Source organism: Enhydra lutris, unplaced genomic scaffold (genome assembly GCF_002288905.1).
Source record: "Enhydra lutris kenyoni isolate GAN:26980312 unplaced genomic scaffold, ASM228890v2 scaffoldscaffold31, whole genome shotgun sequence".
Classification (NCBI taxonomy): domain Eukaryota; kingdom Metazoa; phylum Chordata; class Mammalia; order Carnivora; family Mustelidae; genus Enhydra; species Enhydra lutris.
The window spans coordinates 16,866,460-16,889,838 of record NW_019154115.1 but is presented as its reverse complement, the minus strand read 5'-3'; the positions used below and the strand labels follow the sequence as shown (position 1 = coordinate 16,889,838).

At 48.1% G+C, this 23,379-nt stretch overlaps 1 protein-coding gene across 2 annotated transcripts in view; it reads left to right on the top strand.

The window, feature by feature from the left end:
- LOC111153261 (death associated protein kinase 2) overlaps nt 1-23,379 on the top strand; it is a 118,174-nt gene that overhangs the window by 63,344 nt on the left and 31,451 nt on the right. For both annotated transcript variants that reach the window (XM_022512171.1, XM_022512172.1), the window contains 2 exons: nt 1,760-1,981; nt 10,875-11,013. In XM_022512171.1, coding sequence (XP_022367879.1) covers nt 1,760-1,981; nt 10,875-11,013 — 361 coding nt within the window. The remainder of the gene's footprint in view (nt 1-1,759; nt 1,982-10,874; nt 11,014-23,379) is intronic.

The window sequence follows — 23,379 nt, the reverse complement described above, 5'->3', positions numbered from 1 at the left end:
CAGTTGCCTGGGACTGGAAGCTTTGTCAGGTGTTTGCTGCCTCCAACTGAGGGACCCAGTGTCCCTGAGGCCCAAAGTAGCTCCAGGGGACCAGCTGTGTTAGAGATCTCACATATAAGGGTCCCTGCCCCTTATTCTTTCGCACACGGCCTGGCACAGAGCAGACACTCAGGCAGCACTGAGTGAATGGAGGATGAGGGGATGGAGAGTTACGGGAATATGTGTCTGGTGACGTCTCTAAGGTGGTTGCCATAGAATGCTATTTAAGTGTTGGCATATCTATTCCTTGCTTGCTCTACTTGACTTTTTTTTTTTTCCACTTAGGTTTATTTTGACGGTTCTCTCACTGAGAATTATTCTAGGAATGGAGTGGTTCAGATGTGATGCTATTTTCTGAGGTTGAGGCAAATATCTGGAGAATTTCATTGTGCATAACTCTTACCCCAGAGCCACTAAGAGAGTACATCCTGCCTGTGGAGTATGGTGCTCCCTTATTAAGCCATTAAACTGAACCTGAACACTTTCTGAGTTCTGTCTTAAGAAGTGGGTATTGTGGGTGAGAAAACATGGGGCACTTGTGGAAAATGATGGAAGAAGAGTGAGAGGACCCCAGAAGGGGGCGACCCCTGGGTAGTCTCCGGGGACTTAGAGCTGCCCACCTGCCTTGCCCATCTGAACTGAGATGGCAAACAGAAGGCTGCTGCCCTTCCCTGCCCTTGGAGCACTCAGAGAAGCTGGCTCAGGGCCACCTGCCATTGGGAGGGACACCATTTCATGGTTACTGTATTGGTTCCCAGAGCAAAGCATTTCTAGGCTCAAACCTGAAGGGCACTAAGCACGGTCTTGACTTCTATAACTACTTAGTGGCTTTGTGGACAGTGGGATGGGCCCCTGGCTTGGCCATTAACTTTGTGATGACCTCACACTTGTCGCTTGACCTCTCTTACGCATCAGTTTTCTAACACTTTACAACTCTGTGGTCCCATTAGCCCTCTCACCATGGGGAGCTCCCACTTATTGTGTTGGACAATAAGTTAGGCAGTTAGACTGCCTCCATCCACCTGGCCTCCACCAATATCCCACCAACCCAGCCAGCATGTCCTCTGGCCTTGTCCTTACTTTAAGGGCATCACCCTCATCTTGGCTCTGCTCCCTTACTGTAGACCTGCTTTGATCAGGTCATTGAGATTTTATTTGTTGGGAGGAGGTTGGGAACAAAGGTAGAATAAGAATATAGGGAATATGGAGATATCACAGTTATAAATGGATGAATTTGTACTTGTATCCAGATAAGGATGGAAATAAATTAACTGTTACCATTAGTATTTTGACCATGCTGATCTGATCTTTATGTTTTTCCTTTTTAAACTTTACATGACATAATACAAGCTTCTGGACCCTGTGGTTTTACCTAGTGGATACTGGACTCAGGTTCTGAGACTTAGGAACGATGAAGTTATGTCATCCTCATCAAATCAGTAACCTTCCAGGGCCTCAGTGGTCACATCTGTACACTGGGAATGACAATACTAACATTCATTCCTAGTAAAGGTGAAGGATTCGTATGAACAAAAGGGAAGCCCAGGACCCGCCCCATCTCAGCCACGGTTAACAGGCAGGTGAGGATGCTGGCTGGTGGCATGATTTGTCCTACCCTCGCAGCATGATTCTGAATTAGTGTGGCCTGGGGGCTGGCAACTGGGTCAATTCCTGGATGGACATAGTAACAACCAGACTGTGCCGGTCTGTGTCCCCACAGCGGCCAGTTTGCCATTGTGAAGAAGTGCCGAGAGAAAAGCACGGGGCTGGAGTACGCGGCCAAGTTCATAAAAAAGCGGCAGAGCCGGGCCAGCCGGCGGGGAGTGAGCCGGGAAGAAATCGAGCGGGAGGTGAGCATCCTGCGGCAGGTGCTGCATCCCAACGTCATCACGCTGCACGATGTCTTCGAGAACCGCACCGACGTGGTGCTCATCCTGGAGCTGTGAGTGGGTGCCCGGGACCCCTGGTGGGGGCGGGTAGGGTGCTGGATGGTGCAGCCACAGGTCCCAGAGGGCAATAACAAGCGGATGAAGTCAGCGGTGGGTTGTTTCCCTTGGTTACCGTCCCCCCTCCCCCCGCCGCCCTGCAATCTGGGTCAAAGTAGGTGGGTTTGCTGAGTAGTGGGGACAGGGCTAGAGTCTAGGTCTGGCTTTCATTGGACCCTGGGGATAAAAGGGAAGCAGTGGCTGGTGCTGGGGTCATTTCCTGGCTGGAGAGCTTAGGGGAGGACGTGGTTGGGGGGGGGGGCGGGGACGGTGGGGGATGGGGTGTAAGAAGGTGGTGGGAGGGAAGGAGAGGCAGTCTGGGAGGGGTCTTCTCTATGAGGAGGAGAGAAGCAGATATGCTCCAAGCTCCAGAGAGCCCTTCTCCAGCCCTTTCCTGAGGAAAAAATCTCCGCATTTGTGCTGTTTGATGCCTTCATTATCCTAATAATAGCTGGTATTGAGAGCGCCCCACCCCCATGGTAAGCCAACTATTTGTCAGGTACCTCATGTTTGCCGTCTTGTTCAGTCCTCACAGACTCCTGAGGGAAGTGTCCTACTAACCTGGACGGCTTACTTTTTATTCACTGTACTGAGCACTTCTGTTACTTTACTTAATCTCCCTAACAATCTTAGCACACAGAAGCTCTTATTCTTCCCATTTTACAGACAAGAACACTGAGAGGCCAGGTCACTTTTGACCCCAAAGCCAGAAAGAGGAGGGGCCAGGACCTGAGTCCACAGCCTTGTGTGGACAGCTATGAGTGTGAGGTGGAATGGCCTTATGCCAGCCTCGTGGGGGAAGATGTCACAGTCTGGTGATACCAAGACTCCAGGGGTTGACCACCTGGTGTCCCTCCAGAGGTGTGGCCATGGAATGTGGAGATGGAACTCTGGCAGACAACAGAGTTTGAGCTGGACTGTGGCACAATGGCTGTGTCCAGTCAAGCAGCAAGACCCGTGTTGGGAATATTCTGAGCCTCACAGGCATCTATGCATCTGCCGGTTAACAGAGGGGTGGTGGCATTTGTTTTGGTAATCCCTGACTTTGTGACCTTAGGCCAGTCACCTCCCTCCTCTGAGCTTCAGCTCTCATCCATAAATGCAGCAGCCACCCTTCACCTGCCTACAGGTTGGGTGGACCACCTGACATTTGAAATAATTCTAGTTTAAGAGCTAAACCCTTGTATTACCAGGATATAGATTTACATAGCAGATGGCCATTTGCATACTCTTGCATTGGATGCTTAAATTATCCATCTCTCTGTTTAAATGGATAAAATCACTCGTGCTACTCCTTTCTCACTCCAGCGTCCTTTATGTCTCTCCCGTGGTCTTCTCAGCCGGTCACACTAGCTGGCAAATGCCACTGCTGACTCAGCAAGCCTGGGGGTGTCCTGCAGGTGTGGTCAGCCATGTGGACAGCCCGGGGTGTGGCATCCTACGGGGCTTAGGGGAAGCGGTTGGCACACTGGTTCCCAGCAGAGTGAGAAGCCCATCTCTGCTGGGAAGGTGAGGCCACTGCTTTAAAAAACTTTCCAGCAACTGAAAAGAAATTACATTCATAATCCTACCACCCAAACATAGCTATTTATGTTTTTCTGTCATTCCTCTCAGTCTTTATCTGTTTGTATACAATCATTGTACTTGTACAATTTCTTGGTCTGCTTTCCCCCCTCAGTTAGCATAATTTCACAAAAAGGGTTTTTTCTTTTAACTGAGTGTATCATGTCTCATTGAATTACAGACTCGTGTATCTTTATTGTTAGACATTTGGTTTTTATTTCCCAGCTTTTAACCATTACAGATTTTACGGCCATGAAACAACTTTCTTCTCATAATTTCCCACCTTTTTGTTTGTTTCTTTGTTTGTTTGAAATAATCCTTTCGGATCAGTCCCCAGGAAGGGGATCATTTTCATAAAATTAAAGAATTTTATTCTTTAATTGCAGGGGAAATTGCCTGCTTCTCTCTGTTTGTAGAACCCTAGGAGTTGGGGTCTGGGATGCTCTTGAGATGTCTCTGTTTCTCCCAGCAAGGCTCCTGGTCCGTGACAGCTTTGTGCCCTCTTCTAGTGAGCTGTCACTGTCCATACCACCGGTTGTCACCAGCGCGAGCTGCCATGCTTGCTTAGTTCTGTGTACTTACAGTTTCTCTGTCTCCTCCTTTTCTTTCAAGCTGTCTCACTGCTCTCACTGGGGTCTGAGAGGGAGGATCTCCTGACAGAGAAAGGATTTTTGTGGGCTTTTTTGTGGTTGGACTTGGTTGGGCTGTTCAGCAGCCTTTGGCAGCCCGGTCCTCATGGTAACCTAATAGGTCAGTGGGTTTGCCCAGTGCAGGAACATGAGTATTAGTGCCTGCCTGTTCAGTTGAAATGGCAGGTTTTATGGATGGGTCTACCCCAATCCCACTGCCCCTCTCAGCAACTGTGGTCTGGTGCCTGGCACTCTCTGCTTTCTATTGAAGTGACTGGTTCTCGGGGCACCTGGGTGTCTCAGTGGGTTAAAGCCTCTGCCTTTGGCTCAGATCATGATCCCAGGGTCCTGGGAACGAGCCCCACGTCGGGGGTCTCTGCTCAGCGGGGAGCCTGCTTCCTCCTCTCTCTCTGCCTGCTTCTCTGCCTACTTGTGATCTCTGCCTGTCAAATAAATAAATAAATAAAATCTTTAAAAAAAAAAAGTGACTGGTTCTCAGAGGACATGCCCAGCCCCAATTTGAGTCCCTTTTAGCTGTTGTTCCCCCATCCATGACCTCCTTAGCAGCAGCTGCCTCCAGTTAGGACTGTTGAAGGCAAAGATGGGAGGGATTCGGTTTTACCATATAAGCTGACTTCTGTATACCATAAAGAATATTTTCAAAATCTTAGTAGATTAACTCATGTCATATGTGGAGTGTGTTCTGGAAAATGTAAGTCAGCCCTGGGAGGTTGGACAGGCCTTCCATCCAGGCCCCTGATGGCTCTGGTACCTCCCGGATCCCCAGCGAATGGAAAGCAAGACCCGGGCGGTTGCATTGGAGAGAACGACCCGGCAGAGCGCCCCAGCGTGTCGGCAGTGCTTCCCAGTGCCCCAGATTGAGTGCTATTTCCTGGGCCTGAGCAGCTCCAGCAGCATCCTTCCTCAGTCACTGCCCACGCAGGTCATTTTAGCGCACGTTCACAAAACAGTCAGAAAATTGTTTCCAGCAGGCAGAACAACCTGCAAGGAGGGAGATCAACGGACCAGGAAGGGACTGATCCTGGGGATGCTGAGAGGACAGGACAAGAGGCTCAGACTATTAGGTTTTGCTTTTCATCTTTAAGCTAAAGAGCTTTGGGATGTGAGAGGAGAGACCTTTGGGAGGAGACAGGGAGCTCCAGGGAAGAGGTTTGGGGACTGAGAAGCCCTTGTGAAAAGCTGTGTTAAGGGGGAAATGAACAGAACCTTGAGGAGAGCTGCCAGGGCACTGATGTGAGTGTCCCCAGCCTGGGTGTCCAGACTTGGACATTTACCGTGGTGACCTCATCAGTCTTCCACCCTTCCAGGACTCTGAGGGGGAGTCTGAGGACCCCTGTGGCTATTCCCTCCTTTATCCGAAGGAGACCATGGGTTACCCGGTCTTCTGCCCAGATCACACCTTCAAATGGAGTGGCTGATGATTGTCTCCCAAAGTCCTCACCCAGCCTGGGCCTTCACATCAGTGGCTCTGGGTGACAGGACACATCCCCATTATCATGAGATTCTTTCACACTTAGGGAGCTTTCTATTTAAGGTAAGAAGGTTAAGATATGCCCGAGGCAGCAGCCTCACAGAACCCAGCAGGGGCTGGAAGGACAGAAACCAAGGGCCAGCAAGAGGGGACGCTGTAGATTTGAACATTGGCACAGGGCTCCGGACAGGTCTCTTGCCGATGCCACGGTGTCACTTCTGTATGATATGGAATATCCTATATCATGTTGAGAGTTTTAATGCTTTTTCCCCTTTGTTCTTTTATCCACCTACCTTCTATTGAATGCCTTTTTTACACAAGGTGCTGTGGAAGCAAAGATAACGTAGCTGGGGAGAGAGACAGACAGCTAACAATAGTGTGATATGAGGGATCGAATGCGAATGTGGCTGAACAGGGATGTCAGAGGACCGCCCACTACTTGGGGAGGCTTTGAGCTTTCCTCATGGCACTAAGTCAGGCTTTATAATGTGGAGACAGTGTGGTGAGAAAGACATGGTGGACTGGGGCTGAGGAGATCCAGCTCTGAATCCTGGTCTGTGACTTACTGTGTGACGTTGGGCAAGTCTCACTCTCTTGGGGCCTCTGTTTCTCATTTGAAAAATCAGGACAGAAGTTCCATCTACCCCTCTGGGGGGATGTGAGTTTCAAGGGAGAGAATGCTCAGGGGAAGCACAGGTGGCAAACTTTGATTAGACTTGGAGTCAAATGCCCTTCCTCCACTGGCACGCCTGACGATGATATGGTGTGTGGTATTTACTTCCAGGTCTTCACCAACGGTCTCATAGCACTTGTCCAATCCTACAGCAAGATTCCCCACTCCTGGGGGCCATAGGCTGGGTTTTTTTTTCTCATTCCTGTATTTTTTTTTCTTTTTACTCTTTTTTTTTTAATTTGTTTTTTAAAAAATATTTTATTTATTCATTTGACAGAGAGAGAGAGATCACAAGTAGGCAGAGAGGCAGGTAGAGAGAGAAGGGGAAGCAGGCTCCCTCCCTGTTGAGCAGAGAGCCCAATGCGGGGCTCAGTCCCAGGACCCCAAGATCATGACCTGAGCCGAAGGCAGAGGCTTAACCCACTGAGCCGCCCGGGCACCCCATCCTCATTCCTGTTTTGCAAGAAGAAAAGCCAGGCCCAGGGACTCTCCCGTGCCATAACCTCAGGGGAAGGTTGGATCTATGTTAGGGAAGGATTAGGACCACCGTCCTGGCCCTTTGACTGGACTCAGGGTTACTCCTTCAGCAGCTAAGAGGGGACTCCACTTTCCAGCACCTGTCCAGGAGGGGGTAGGGCAGAGAATGGCCTCACCCCCAAGACACATGGAGAAATAGTGCACCAGCCTCATCCCAACACTGAGGCAGCCACCTCGGGCTGTGCCCAGCTGAGGGAGTAGAGGGGCAGCGCGGCTATAGCAGCCGACAAGCTCTCAGGCGTCATCTCACTGGAGCCTCTCTCAGGCTCTCTTCACCCCTTTACCACCACCCCCACTTTCTCTAAATATTGACTCAGCATCTCTTATGCCAGAAAGATGAGGACCTGATCATGGCTCCTGCCCTTGAGAAGCTCACACCCCAGCAGGAACAGGGTCTTCTTTTTGACATTCATCTGTCTGCCAGAAGGAGATATTTTTAACCCCATTTGACAGATGAGAGAAGACTAAGGTGGAGAGTGACGGGCTAGGCAGCCACAGAATCAGTGCGCCAGCAGGCATGCCCCTCACCTCCAAGGCTGGCCAGCACCCAGGGATTTCCTGCCACATACATGCCCTGTACGCATCCCCCCACCCCGCCCCTGTCTCTGGGCCTTTGCTCATTTACCGTACTCCCCCGGCCAGGCCCTCCCCAAGCCTCACTGCATCCCCAGCGCCTTCTCCCACACTAACCACATGTGACAAACAATACCTCATGGCGGAAGCCCTGCTGGTGGAGTGCTGACATATGCTGGTCACTGGGCTGAGTGCCTTCCTTATCGCACCAGCCCATTTGCTCTTCAGAACGAGGTGAGCATGTAGACATCCTCATTACCCCCCAGTCCCTGACAGGCATGGTTGAGAGGGTTAGGGCAGCTCCTCTCCAGCCACATGTTCGTCCGAGGAGATGGTGTTGGACAGTGGCTGGGGCCTGGACATGGCCTTGACCGCACGCTCCCCTGCTGAGAGAACTTGCATGGCCACTTCCCTCCTGTGGGCCTCTGTTTCCTCATCTGTTATGGAGGAACTGCCAGGTGATGATGGTCATAATGTGGGAGGGCAGCTGAAGGAGATCCCAGGGTCTGCTCCCACCCCCCACTGTGGAAGTTTACTGCTAACTTCTGATTATAGTGGATTTCAAATACACAAAAGTAGAGAGAAAAATGTAAGGAACGCTCATATGCCCATCAACCAGCTTCAAATGATCAACGTTTTGCCAGTCTTGTTTTATATAAAACTCCTACTCCCCACCTGCCCCTACCCTAGCTGATTGTTTGCTGGAATATTGTAGAGCAACTCTCAGACAAAATGTCACTTTACATATAAACACTCTAGTGTGCATCTCTCATTGACGACAGTTTTTTAAAATGTGACCATCGTGTACCTATCCCATGACAGAATTATCCAGTCGGGCCTCAGGACCACCGAGGCTGTCTACGCTCCAGTCCATAATGATGTTTCTCTGATTGACCCAGAGATATCTTTTTATGGTTGTTTTATTTGAATTAGCATCCAAATGAGGTCTGCACACTGCATCTGGTTTTTTTGTCTCTTCTGTCTCATTTCTCCTGTAGCAGTTCTCCTTCCCCTTCTTCCTTGATGCTATTGATTTGTTGGAAAAAACTAGGCCATTTGTCCTGTTGATTGTCTCACAGCCTAGATTTGGCTTATTCCTTCCTCATGCTGTTAGTCAACTTGTTCCTCTATGTCTTGCATTTCCTGTAACCTAATGGCTAGATCTAAAGGAGATAACCTCCGTATTGGCACTGTTCAAGAGAAATATAATATGAACCATATATGTAATTTGAGATTTTCTACTAGCCACCTTGAATAATAAGTAAAAAGAAATAGGTGAATTAATATTTATCATTTTTTATTTACTCCTATATATCTATAAAATGTCATTTTAATATGTAATCGATATCAAAATCATTAATGAGATATTTCACATTCTTTTTTCCATAGTCCATCTTCAAAACTTAGTGTGTTTTTTACACTTACAGCACATTTAGCTCATTCTCAATGTAATGGTTAGCGTGAAATACGATCCTATCAAAACAATAAAGTTGTGTTTGGAGTAAACTATTTTATACCCCTTCAGTTTTTGAATCAAAATGATTTCAAATGAAATAAAATTTAAAATTCAGTTCCTCTCAGATGCTCAGTAGCCACATGTGACTAGTGGCTATATTGGACAGTGTTCATAGAGCACATTTCCATCCCAGCAGAAAGTTCTGTTAGCTAGCACGGAGCGAGAGGCTGATGCAGAGGTGGGTGTGAGATAACGTCATGGGTGTTGCTGTATATTTGTTCTTGGTACCCCATCGTGTCCAGGGGTTCTGTTTTTCGTGACGCTGAGATTGAAGAGTGGTTCCGTGGGTGCTTCTGGACATTTTTAAAGAAAGGAGAAAAAGGACATTTTGGTGCTCTTTGTTTAGGATGAACTAGGCAGTAGGGAATAAGTGAGTCCCCAAATTGGGATAGAAGCCATTCTGGCCATTTAAGAATCATCTGAGGACACTCAGTATGATGGAGTGGTTGAAAGTCATCCTGCCTGGGTTTGAATCCTGACTGCCACTTACTAGCTCTGTGACCTTGGGCCTCTGTTTTTTCAAACACAGAGACTGAGCCTCTGTTTTTTCAAGTAGGAAATACTAGTTCTTAGCTTGTAAGGTATTGTGATGGTTAAATGAGATAATATGCCTTAAGTATACATTATGCACAGAGTAAGTATTCAATGAATATGAATTACTAGTGTTATTTTTTTATTGTAAAAATATAGGTTCCAAGGCTTAGGGGCTAGAGAATCTAATTTGTTAGGGTCTGTGGTAGGACCTGGGATCTGCATTTAAAGCAGGTTCCCCAGGTGATCCTGAGTTCTTGGACACTTCGGTCCAGATCTCTTCCTAATATTTTTCCCTGGGATGACCCTTGGCTCTGTCCTAGCCCCAAAGAAGCACATCCTGGCTGGATACCCTAGCATCCATCAGAGGACAAACAAACCCAGTAGGGCTATCAGATTTAGTGAATAAGAATCCCCTATTTTATCTGGCAACCCCAAATCCTTAATTCTTTTTTTTTTAAGATTTTATTTATTTATTTGACAGAGAGAGATCACAAGTAGGCAGAGAGGCAGGCAGAGAGAGAGGAAGGGAAGCAGGCTCCCCGCTGAGCAGAGAGACCGATGTGGGACTCGATCCCAGGACCCTGAGATCATGACCTGAGCCGAAGGCAGCGGCTTAACCCATTGAGCCACCCAGGCACCCCCAAATCCCTAATTCTGATAAAACTGTAAACTAGGCAGGAGTGGGGGGTGGGGGAGAAAAAAACCCTGTAAACTAGTATTTACAGGGGAGGTTGTTTTTGCTCTGTGGGCCTCCATTCCTGTCATATCTACCATAAGGTGCAAGAGAGGGGAGGGTGAGGACAAGAGTAACATGGTCAGGTTTTAAATGGGTCTAGAACCCATGCCTAGATTCCCTTGAGCTTTGAGGAGGCCATCTTTTGTAAAATGAAAGAAAGGGCTCAGGAGCCGTCTTTCTCAATCTGCTCATCCTGCAGGTAAGGAAACCAAGATCTGCCTGAAGGGGGAAAGTGAATTGCCCAAGGTCAGTGGCAGAGCTGCACTAAAACCTGGGCCTCCAGTTTCTGGCCCAGCATATGTTCCTCTTTGTCACTGCACAGCACTGTTTCTGTCCTCTGTCCCCTCAGTCATGGGGTGGGGAGAGGTAATACCAAGGGTAACCCGAGATCCTTCTGGTGACTCCCTAAGAGCAGTTCCTGCCCTTGTGATCCAAAGGGAAGAATGCAGTGAATAGAAGCAAAGTCGGTTCCTGGTGCTGGCTAGAAAGAACCCCAGAGATGGGTGAGGGGATCCTGCCGTATGTCCAAATGGTGGGGGTCATGGTTAGGAGCTGCACCCATGGCCTGGCCCCCACCCCAGCACCGGTGTCTTGCAGAGTGTCGGGAGGAGAGCTATTTGACTTCCTGGCCCAGAAGGAGTCGCTGAGTGAGGAAGAGGCCACCAGCTTCATCAAGCAAATCCTGGACGGTGTGAACTACCTTCATGCCAAGAAAATTGCTCACTTTGATCTCAAGGTCAGTGAGGGGATGTGGGAGAAGAATTGTCTTAGGAAGAACGGCCCTGTCCCTTCTGACATTACTGCTAGGAAGGGATCAGCGCCCCTTTGGCCATCCTCCCTCGTCTCGCCATGGAAAACTCTGAGCATCTAAGAAAAATATGATGCCTCAGGAGGCACCCTCGGTTTCATTTTGCATTATCAGGCTTTCTTCACAGAGGGGCTGGCTGTAAGAAGCTGCTTCTTCAGACCACAGGTACCTTATCTCTTTCAGACAGTAGTAGGTGGGGTGTCATTTTTAAATAGTAGACCACTGACAGGAAACGTGAAACCAAACACGTGTCACGAGGCTGGACTCTTCAGTAACCAAGAACTAACTCAGGAAGAGGCAGAAGTGTTAGCGTTCAGGTGAGCACTGCCGAGGTCGGCTGGCTGTCTGGGCCCCGCACAGCCTCCAGGGCCCCTGGCCCAGAGGTCATCAGTCTTGGAGCCTAGGGACCGCTGGCTGCCCTCCCTGTTCCCATCTCCTAACGTGGCCACAAAGCTGCTTCCAAGGGGCACTGATCATTTGTGATAACTGGTATTCAGGGTTGAGAAAGTTCACTGTGACCACATAGGAGCTCAGAAAGCAAGAATGTGGTCAAAGTAGAAGGATCAGTTCCCGTAGTAACTGAGCTCAGTTTAGTGGACGATGAGCCTTTACAGACCCCCAAAGCATAAAGATCCTCTAACCCGGGATCAGAGAGACCTATTTACCCGGGAGTGGGGTGGGGGGAAGACCTGTTCAGTTTTCTATCCAGAAAGTCCTATTGTGTTTCAAGCATTGTGCCATGTGCCTAGGTATTTCCACAGATACACAAACCAACTAAGGCCCTGTCCAGGCTCAGTTCCTCTTTTCTAGGAAACCTAGTATAGGAGACAGGAAAGAAACTCAACAACTCTTAAGTGCTGCAATAGGAGGAAGTATAGGGGAGCTGGGGAGCTCAAGGAGAGGGCATCTGAGTCAGACTGAGGTATCCCAGAGGGTTCCTGGAAGAGGTGATATTTGAGTTGAGTTTAGAAGGACTGGCAGGTTGCACTACTGGGTATTTACCCCAAAGATACAGATGTAGTGAAAAGAAGGGCCATCCGTACCCCAATGTTTATAGCAGCAATGGCCACGGTCGCCAAACTGTGGAAAGAACCAAGATGCCCTTCAACGGACAAATGGATAAGGAAGATGTGGTCCATATACACTATGGAGTATTATGCCTCCATCAGAAAGGATGAATACCCAACTTTTGTAGCAACATGGACGGGACTGGAAGAGATTATGCTGAGTGAAATAAGTCAAGCAGAGAGAGTCAAGTATCATATGGTTTCACTTATTTGTGGAACATAACAAATAGCATGGAGGACAAGGGGAGATGGAGAGGAGAAGGGAGTTGAGGGAAATTGGAAGGGGAGGTGAACCATGAGAGACTATGGACTCTGAAAAACAATCTGAGGGTTTTGAAGGGGCGGGGTGTGGGAGGTTGGGGGATTCAGGTGGTGGGTATTGGAGAGGGCACGGATTGCATGGAGCACTGGGTGTGGTGCAAAAATAATGAATACTGTTATGCTGAAAAAATAAAAAATTAAAAAAAAATTAAAAATAAAAATAAATTAAAAAAAAAAAAAAAAAAGGAAGGACTGGCAGGGGTTACCAAAGGGGAAGGGTCTTCTGAGGAAGAGAGGCTAGCAGTGTACATGGTCTGGAAAGAGCACAGTGTGTTCAGGAAAGTACAGGCAAAGAGTAGATGTTCTGAATGACTGAATGAACAAGCCAGGAGGAGAGCAGAAGGCAGACACAAGGGTGTGAGAGCTAAACCAAAGAGGTTGAACTTTACCCTGAGGGATACAGAGTAGGGAGTGGGGTGGGGGGGAACATGGAGGTGAGGTGAGCAGATGTGTGTTTCAGAAGGATCTCTCTCTGGCTGAAAGGTTGGATAGAATGGGGACAATTGGAGGCTGGGGGCCTAGCTGGGAGGCTAGTGCCCTAATCTGGTGAGGGTGTGGCCTGAGCGGGCCTTTGGCCTTCAGAGTGGTAACACTCTGAGTGGGAAACCGTCTACCTGGATTGCTCTTGTGTCTCCCTCCTGACAGTACTGAGGACAGTTAACTTGTTGTTTTCTGTGTCTTTACTGCTTCCAGGAGCCTGGCCTCACTCTTTGTCTTTTCTCTACCAGGTCTGGTAGAGGTAGGAGGAGTTGTAATCCCATAGGTACCATGACAGTAGCCCCTTCATGCTGTTTAACTTGCTTGTGTGCAGGGCTCCTGGGTGGCTCAGTCATCAAGCATCTGCCTTCAGCTCAGGTCATGATCCCCCACATGGGGCTCCCTGCTTAGTGGAAAGCCTGCTTCTCCCTCTCCCACTCCCCCTGCTTGTGTTCCCTCGCTCACTGTCTCTCTCTCTCTCTCTGTCAAATAAATAAATAAAAGAAGAAGAAGAGGAAGGAGAAGAGGAAGAAGGAGAAGAGGAAGAAGAAGAAAAGAAAAGTCTTTAACTTGCTTGTGTGGCTGCTGTGGGGAGGGGAGTGTTGTCTTGGAGGCGGCCAGGCCAGGGTTTGGTCTTCATTCTGCTGGATACCAGGATACCCCTGAGCCTCAGTCATTCAGCTTCGACGCAGGCAATAATTCCCACCTGGCACAGTTGCCGCAGGGGTTAAAGCCGACTCCCCGGTAGCACTCTGTAATAGTACCTGCCATTGTTATTTCCCCTCCCAGCAGAGAGGAAAAGAAAACACAACTCTTGTTACAGGATTTTGGGCCCATCAGACTAGGAAAACAGGCCTGCTAATGCAGTTCTCAACTGCCCAGCAGAGAGCTGAGATTGATGGCTGCTGGGGCATGTCTGGCTCCTGGGCTCAGTCTGGCTGCTTTCCACCACCTAGAGACAGTCTGGGTTGCCTCAGATGTGCGCAGGGCGAGGCTGCTGCTAACCCCTATCTTGGCTTCCTGTCCTTAGAGCTGTGCAGACGCCATGGTCCCTTGGCCCCCATCCGTGGTCCCTTGGCCCAGGCCCAGCTGAGCAACTCCAGGAAGTGATGAGTAGCTTTGTTACCTCATGATGGGGTAGACATTCCTGGAGCCAGAATATGGGTATGCATGCCCCTGGCTGGAACTTTCCACCAGCTAGAGGGGATGATGTAGAAAGTCCAGCTGGTAGCTTGGGGTGAGGTGGGGGGTGGTTCCATGTTGTTTCCCACCATCTAAAAATCATTTTTCACGGATATATTTTTCTTCCTGATTTTCATTCTCTTTGAGGTGCCTCTGCTTTCCTCAACACTTGTATTCTCTTACTCCTCACCAAGTGAGTCAGGCTAGTCTTGTGGTCCCACGAACACAGCCACCCTGTTGTCTCCAGGCCCCTACCTGTGACCTGTTCTCCACGCTCACCTTCCAGCTTGAAGGGGCAGGTGATGGAGGAGGGGCAGCTCGACGGCCTCTGGAATACGAATGGCTTCTCCTGGGACTGCTAGCCAATTAGCTCCTCCTGTTCAGTCACGGTGCTAGAGAAGCTAGAGAGGTGAGGCCCCATTCCCAGCCCCATGTCAAAGCTGACATGCTCCCAGCCTTGTGGCAGAGAACAATAAATGTACCAATTACCATATGATAAGCAGTCTTGGGAAAACAGATCAAGGCAGACTGCTGCCCAGAAATTTGTAATGGGTCGGTCCTTGTCATCTGTAGGATAAATGAACCATTGTCAGCATGACATTCAGGTCTGATTCTGACCTCATCCACCTTCCCCACCCCCCCACCCCCTCCAAAACTCTAGCCCCAGGCAGCAAGATGACAGATCCCTATTCTGGCCTCTCTCCTCCTTTGTTCATGCTGTTCCCATCCAGGAAGCTGCTGCTCCTCCTTTTCTCTGACCATAGACTTCCTTCCTGCTTGTCCTTCTAGGCCCAGCAGAAACAGCACTTCCTCTGGGAAGCCTTTCCCATCCCTGCTACCTCCCAAACCATAACTTAGAATGAACCTGCCTCTCTGATTCTGTTGCCCTTTGTACAGCCTTCTGCTGAGTATCTGTCGCTCTCACTCACTTTCTGCTGCTCATATCTAGCACCGTCGCTGACACATGAAGAATGAATGAGTAAACAAAGGGATGAATGCCTTGGTAAGACCAGATGTGTCATGGCCCTTTCATGTCACCTGGAAAATGCAAGAGAGGCTACAGGCAGGTTTTAGTCTCATGATGTGAACATTTATTGAGGGACTTTCATATGCCCAGGAATAGAGTGTCAAACATCAGTGCAATAGGGCACCTGCTTTCCAAGGGCCCACTGTCTACTAGGAGATGGCCATGGTGGGACTCAGTGGGGAGACCACCTGAAATGAAAGCTAACCATGACTCTCGCCAGCAAAATCTCACTTCCAGGGGGTAAGTGTTCTGACTCAGCAGAGGGAATACCATGCCAGTGTGTGTTGTAAATATACCCCAGAAAGGCCCATTGATGTGGGTGGTTGTAGGTGGTGAAGGTAGATGATGTTGCCTTGTGTTTGCCTGTTTGGAAGGAACCCTAGGGCTGACTGCCCCTCAGTACCACCTAGCACCTGGTGTGCCTTCAGACATGGCGTCTGCATGGTGGCTTACCCTCAGTACTGCCCGGAAACCTCACCCTGGCATGCCATCCCAGCACAAATGAAGGTCTTGTAGAAGGCAGGTTTGTGTGGTTTTGTGTTTATTTTAGATTTGGGAGTTTCCCTTCTGAGTATGGGTGTGTCTCCCCTACACCCCAAACCAGCTGGAGAATTCAAAAATGGAAGGTCGTCTTCAGGTCTGACTGGTATTTTCAGCAAAAAGAACACGCCATGAGGACTGAATGAAATTATATGCAAGCCAGGAACCTAGAACTCTCATGGGGCTTTTGGTTTATATAAATAGCATTAAGAAGTGAATTTTGAATTTGTAAACAAAGTACCCAAAATCCAAATTCCTCAATGCTCTGATCATCCTTTGAGCTATTTTTTACGTTCGTGACATGATGGGGTCTGCTCGTCAAGCTTTCATAGGAATGATACTAATAATATTTTGAATGTTTATGGCACTTTCTAGAATATAGCATGCTTATACATTTGTTCTCTCATTTGATCCTTATGGCCATGCGTGGAGGTACAAAGTATTGTCCTTTTTTTTACACACAAGGCAATTGAGATTCAGAGAGGTTAAATAACTTGTCCAGGATCACACAGGTATTAAGTGACAGAGCTGGGGCTTGAACGCAGCCAATGAGGAAACACTAAGCCAAGCTGGGTGCCACGAGCTTTTCTTTCCCCAGATTCTGAACAGCATAAATTTCTTACTTCCTTGGGCCATGCCTCTGACATATTATCAATCCAAAGGTCTGTACCATGCCATGCATTTCTCCTTCACACAGTTAATTTCTCATCTGGTTACGTTGTTTATTTCTAATAAGTTATTCCTCATATTTTAAAAAATGTATATTTTATTAGTTGCTATAAAATGTGCATGCATTTGAAAGTAGAACTTATAAGAAGGAGGCTGTTTCCATACCAAAACCTGGCAGCATGAAGCAAAGGTGAGTCATGGCAGAGATTTCACAGTCGGGATTAAGTACAGTGAGATTGTGAAGGTGCAGGCCAGACCACGGTCTGTCAAAGCAGACCATGGAAGGCTTTTTCCCTCAAAATTTTTTATTATGAAAACATATCAGAAAAATTGGAAGAATACAATGGCCACCATTACACCTTCCCCCTAGATTCGACATGGAGGCACATTTGCTTTACCTCCTTCTCTCTCTAAAAAAGAAAAATGTGGGGTGCCTGGGTGGCTCAGTGGGTTAAAGCCTCTGCCTTCGGCTCAGGTCATGATCCCAGGGTCCTGGGATCGAGCCCCGCATCGGGCTCTCTGCTCTGCAGCGAGCCTGCTTCCTCCTCTCTCCCTCTGCCTGCCTCTCTGCCTACTTGTGATCTCTGTCTGTCAAATAAATAAATAAAAATCTTAAAAAAAAAATAAATAAATAAAATAAAATAAAAAAGAAAAATGTATATTTATATAAAAGTATTTTATATATGTATATCTACACACAGACATGTACACATAGTACATGTATACTTTTAAAATTAAAAACATTTTAAATAAAAATTAAAATAAAAAATATATGTGATTTTTAAAAACGTTGGTATAATTTGAAAGAAAATTCTAGCCATCCTGACATTTCACTCTCAGTATTTCTATAGGCATCTCCCAAGATTCAGGTCAGGTACCTACCAACCTACTACCATTATCACACTTAAGAAAATTAATAATTGGTAGAAGACCTTTCATGAATGGATGCACATGATTTTATTTCTGATTTTGAAAGAAAATTCTGGCAGTGCAGAGAGGATAGCTGGGAGAGAGTAGGCCAGTAATGACAAGAACATGGGAAAAGGATGACCCAAAGGTACCCCTTAGCATTTTTTAACGGAAGGATGGTCTTTTATGCTGTCATAAAAAGTAGTAGCTCATAGAAGACACAGAAACTTGCAAAGAAGTTACCCATAGACTTTCTACTCCAAAACAACCATTGTTAACAATTGGTCTATTTTCTCCAGCTTTTTGAACAGGTGTGTGTATGTGTTCATTTTAGGATGCTTGTAACTGTACTACTTTTACAATTTTCTCTTATGCTTTTTTCTACTTTACATTTTAACCCGAGGAGCCCACATGTGCTCTAAAGTATTTTACTTTGCTGTAGGAACTTTTATACAAGTCTTTTCTGATTGCCTTACCTTCTCGGTGCATTTTGAGGGGCAGACCTTGTTTCTTGTTCCTCAGATGCCAATCTTAGCTTGTGCCCCAGCCTCAGAGTGTACCTCTTGGGCCCCTTCATCGCAACCCCATGCATCAGACTGAGCCTAGAGCCCTAGAAAAAAATGCTGGCTGCATTTTCCACTCTTGCCAGGCCCCCTTAGGGTAACCCCGGAAGGAGTGAACTGAGGAAACTGAACTTCTAAATAGTGGAGGGAAAGTACAAAATGTGGCAAATAGTAAGCTACGGAGAGGCATAATTAAGAGTTGAGGGGCACCTGGCTGGCTCAGCTGGTGGAGCGTGCAGCTCTTGACATCAGGCTTGTGAGTTGGAGCCCTACGTTGGGGGTAGAGATTACTTTAAAAAAAAAAAAAAACCTTTAAGAAAACAAAAATGAGGGGCGCCTAGGTGGCTCAGTCCTTAGGCATCTGCCTTTGGCTCTGGTTGTGATCCTGGGGTCCTGGGATCGAGCCCTGCATTAGGCTCCCTGCTTGGCGGGAGGCCTGCTTCTCCCTCTCTCACTCCCTCTGCTTGTGTTCCCTCTCTCGCTGTGTCTCTGTCAAATAAATAAATAAAATCTTAAAAAAAAAAAAGAAAGAAAGAAAACAGAAAATGAAAGAGTTGAAATACAGATACTTTGCAAAAGGAAGCATTAAGCCAACCAGGTGACTCTTACGAGATACAGCAGGGGGCTGCATGGTGAAGTAGAAAGAGGAGAAGATTTGGGGTTGAGCATCTCCTAGCCCGAGGTTCTGTGCAGTAGTATTCTGGTAACAGCCAGATCTCCAGAAATCAAGTGTATGGACACACACACACACACACATCATGAATTTTATGATGTAAAGGTTTGTAACACAACCTACAAACAATAAAAATATATGATACTTTCTTTGGTAAATCCCAGAGAGCCAATTTTCTCATACAACATTTCCTTTGGGTTCTGCCAAACTCTTGTATCAAGAGCCAACCTAGGGATGCAGTTGACACCCGAGTGTAATTCTGACCAGAATGTTGGTTGATATTTTTGCCTACAAAATTTAACAAAATTTAACAAGTAGGGTGAAAATGAAACAATGAAGACATGTGTTAGAACTTTGCTTATTTGTCAATGACTGGAATGACTTCTTGGCTGGATTAGATAATAGTTTCCGAATACTAAAAAAATATGTCCTCTGTTTCTGTGCTATTCACAAAACAACAGCTACATACACGGCACCCTTTTAAGTTTCAGCTACATTATTAAGTGATCTTCTCCAGCACGTCTTAAGTCTAGAATCAAAAAGATAATAAATCAGGTTCTGATCTGTAGTGTCTGCCACTTTCCATGGTGTCAATATCCCCCCCACCCCGGCCCACAATTTCAAGGTATCAACGTGCCACTGACCAGAGTTTGGAAGAGGGGAACAGTAGCATAGCCTTATTTAGGATTTCCCCAATTCAGAGATAAGGGACAGAGATCACCTCCAAAACACAGAGAATACTAGAATACGATTTTAAAAATTAGGAAGCAATGAGTTTTAAGTATTGTTTTTCATCTGACTTATTTCAATATCAGTTTATAAAATTTAATTTTAATATTAAAATAATATAGTTAACGTGGCTCCCTTTATCAGCCGGCTCACACAATTCCTGGGCTGTTATGGGCCAGTAGGCACCAGCTCCAGTACCTCCCTGGCTCTCTGAGCCTTTGCCCACAACGTGAGAGCGCTTTGTAAACAGGATCGTGTTATACGCAGGCTGACTGTTGTCAGTGGTGTAGTAACAACAATGGCAGCTGGTGGTTACTGGGCACCTTGAAAACATGAAGACTCCTGTCTGAGTGCTGGGCATGTGTTTACCATTTAACCCATGCAGCCACCTGTGAGGGAGGGTCTGCTGTCATGCGCATTTTATAGAAAGAAGAGGTTACTTGAGGGCTCCTAGAACCTTACCACAGTAATATTCCCGTTTTGCAGACCAAGGGCCAAGTCTCAGAGAGGTGAGTACCTCACCAAGGGCAATACAGCTAGCTCAGGGCAGAGTGGGATTCTAACGTGTGTCTGTCAGACGCCGGCGTCCTCTTCAGCACTGGTTTCCCAAACATGGCGCCGTCTGCTTCAGACTTTCTTGGAGAGCTTACTTTACAAAACCAACACTGGACCCTCACTCCTGGTGAACTGATTTCCTCAGTTTGGTGTTGTTAATGCAGTCCCCCAGGGGATTCCAGTGGGCAACTAGCTCAGAAGGGGAACCCTCAAAGCACAGCTTGGGGGCTCAGAATGTCTTGACTTAGGTCCAGTTTCCTCATTGGTTAGATGGGGACACCAACCATCCACAGCTTGGTGGCTGTGAGGTGATGTGTGGGGAAAGCCCACCCCAAATGTTAGTTTGGCACAAACCATAGGGCCAACATTGCTAGTTGGCCCAAGGCCCAAAGCCAGTGGTCCTGGAATGCCCTTGGAAGTGAATTTTTATTTCTCTCCATGTCACAGAGCCTAGGGACAGAGTAGGTAGCTAGAGTAGGTTTTCCCTTCTGCTTTACCAGACAGGTTTGGGCTTTGCTCCTCACTCAGTAACCTTGGGAATTTCTTGACCTCTGTGAGCTGCTCTGCAGCTTGATGGGACTTAATGATCTCTGAGGGCCCTTGCAGCTTCAACACTGTGAACAGTGTAGGGGTGACATGGGAGTGAGGAAGCATGGGAGGTCAGAACCATGCAGCAGTGTTCCCAGAGGAGGAGGCCATGAGTGTGTGGCCAGAAGCTGTGGTTTAACAAATGCAAATACGAGGGGCACCTGGGTGGCTCAGTGGGTTAAAGCCTTTGCCTTCGGCTCAGGTCATGATCCCGGGGTCCTGGGATCGAACCCCACATTGGGCTTTCTGCTCTGCGGGGAGCCTGCTTCCCCCTCTCTCTCTGCCTGCCTCTCTGCCTACTTGTGATCTCTCTCTGTCAAATAAATAAATAAAATCTTAAAAAAAAAAAAAATCCAAATGCAACCGAGTTTGGGGTCCTTTCCGAAGCCGCTTCTGTGGGTTTTCTGGAAAATAACATGGAGCTGGGATAGGAAGCTGCTGAGGCACCAGAGCCAAGGTGGACATGCCCACTTGGGCAGCAGGCAGGGGTGACCCCAGCAGGCTCCCTTGCATCAACTAGAGGAAGGAGGTGACAGAAGAGATGGGAGAGCACACAGGATCTGGAGTCCGCCAGAGCTTGAACCTTAGCTGCACTACTTATTACTGAGGCACCTTGAGCAAGCACTTAACCTCTGTGAGCCTCAGTTACTTCATCTGTAAAATGGGGGTGATGATAGTACCTGCCTTGGACAGTGAGAATCAAATGAGTATGAATGCTTTGGAAACTAGACGCTATAGGCTGTGTTATACAGAAACCCTAGGCTGGGTGCTTTTAGGAACACAGAGCATGCAAAACAGGCCTTCTCTCTGCACCTGGGCAATCTGGTCGGGAAGGTGGGACGAACACACAGGCTCTTGGCCTTACTGGGGCTGTGGGGTGAGGTTGCTGCACACGTGTGAAAGTGGGAGAAGGAAGGAGCACTAGGCTGGCTATTTAGATGATACTTGCTGGGGGAGACAGAATTTTGGCTGAGAAAGAAGGCAGATGATAAAGACCCTTGTTCTGGGAGGAAGAGACATGGCCAAGGAAATAATCACCGAGGGGATGCTAACAGCTACCGGTCACTTTATAGGTCCTGTTTGATCCTCTTGGTAACCCTCGTGAGGTAGTTGGATCATCATTACTAATTAATGGGTGAGCAACCTGCAGCTGCCCACCTAAGTGACTTTCCCAGTGTCAGACTGGTAAATGGCCAAACTGGGATTGGAACCCAGGTTCCAAGGCTCTTAGCCATTATCTATCTTGATTGCCTAAAAGCAGAATGTGCAAGAGATGCATATGTGACTGTGCTAGTTGTTCATTCGGGCAGGAAATAGTTCCCGAGCACACAGGAATTGCAATGCCAGCCACTCTTGGGTGCAAGGGGTAGAAATGAGAGGCAGGGCCCCTGTCCTTCTCCTGGGGCTTCAGAACGGTGGGGAGAGGATACACAAGGAATTATAGTGCAGTTGATTCGCCGCCAGAGGTGTGTCAGGTTAACAGGCAGGTGCTGGGGGGAAACAACTAGTTGGAGGTGTTGGAGGGGAGGGGGTCATGGAACTTGTTCCAGAATTAATGTGTCAGAGCTGGCAGTGGGGACCGGAAGAAGCTCGTGAGGAAGGCCATTCCAGCAGAGCTAACTGCAGGGTGGTGTAAGGGTGATTAAGAGGTTGGTTGGGATGTGGTGGAGGGGTGAGTTTCCAGAGGTAGGAGAGCCTTGACTGCCAGATGGAGGGGACCTTGTGCATGGGCCACACTGGAGGCCTGTGGGAAGAGGCTGACTGTGGTCTCATCTATAGGGTGCCAGGGGAAGAGTTTGCTGCATCTCCATGGAAACCTACCCCTAGAGGCTGGGCAGCAGGCATCCTTGCTGGCTCAGGTTGCCCAGCACTTCCTGGGGCCATGCTCCACATTTGCAATGAAGGTTCATAAGCAGCTTCCTTGTCTAGCCGGTACCCTGCTTGGCTGAGCTAAGCAGCCTCGCCCAGTGACAGGCACGTGGAGAAGACACTGGGCAGGGGTCAACAGACTTGGGCTCTCCTCCTCGCTCAGTGACCTTGGCAGTTTCTTGACCTCTGTGAGCTGCTCTGCAGCATGATGGGACTTAATGATCTCTGAGGGCCCTTGCAGCTTCAACACTGTGAACAGTGTAGGGGTGACATGGGGGTGAGGATGCGTAGGACAGGAGGCAGGCCAGGGAGAGGGCATATTCTACAGTGGTGCACAGGTGATTCAGTAAGTTTCCTGGGGACGACTATTGTCATTGCTCTATCCCAGATAGGAACGAATGGACATAGCCACCATTACTTGAAATCTTGCTGGGCATGGAAACTTCCATGGACCATCTCTTTGGGTCTTTAGAACAGCCCTATGCCGTGGAGGTATTGTCCCATTATACAGATGGGGAACCAAGGCTGCAAGAGGTCCATTGACTTTGACCAGGTTTCACTGTGAGTGACAGAGCTGAGATTTGAACCTAGACCCGCCTGACTCTAAGCTCAAGCCTTTTGCACCTTACTGTATAGCCCCCGAGGTTGCCTTCCTCCTGTAGGGGCTCTTGGACACGATGTACTGGACGGGGGAGGGGGGGATCACCCACTCACATGGGTCCTGCCTGGAGGACCAGCTTCCGGTTTAGCGCCATAGCAGGCACCTCTGATCAAATCCACTGGGACACGGTGGGGCATGTTGGCCTCTCCCACAGCTGCCTGCCTCGTGGGCTGAGCTGGGTGGGTTTGTTTTGACAGGTGAGGGCAGTTTCGCCTCGTGGTAGCAACTCCACAAGCCCTGTGCTGGGCAGTGGTGGCACCTGTAGGAATCCCTCCTTGTAGCCATGCTTTGGAGGTGATGTCAAGTATGTGGGTAGTATTTGGTCAAAGCAAATAAAGCTGGAGAAGGACAGATGGATAGGATCATACTACCCCAGAGGGCAGCCTGGCTTGGACCCAGCAGTCTGTGGTCACAGTGGCCTGTTCTTCCTTCCTGACCCAAAGACAGGAGACCTGAGCCTTTCA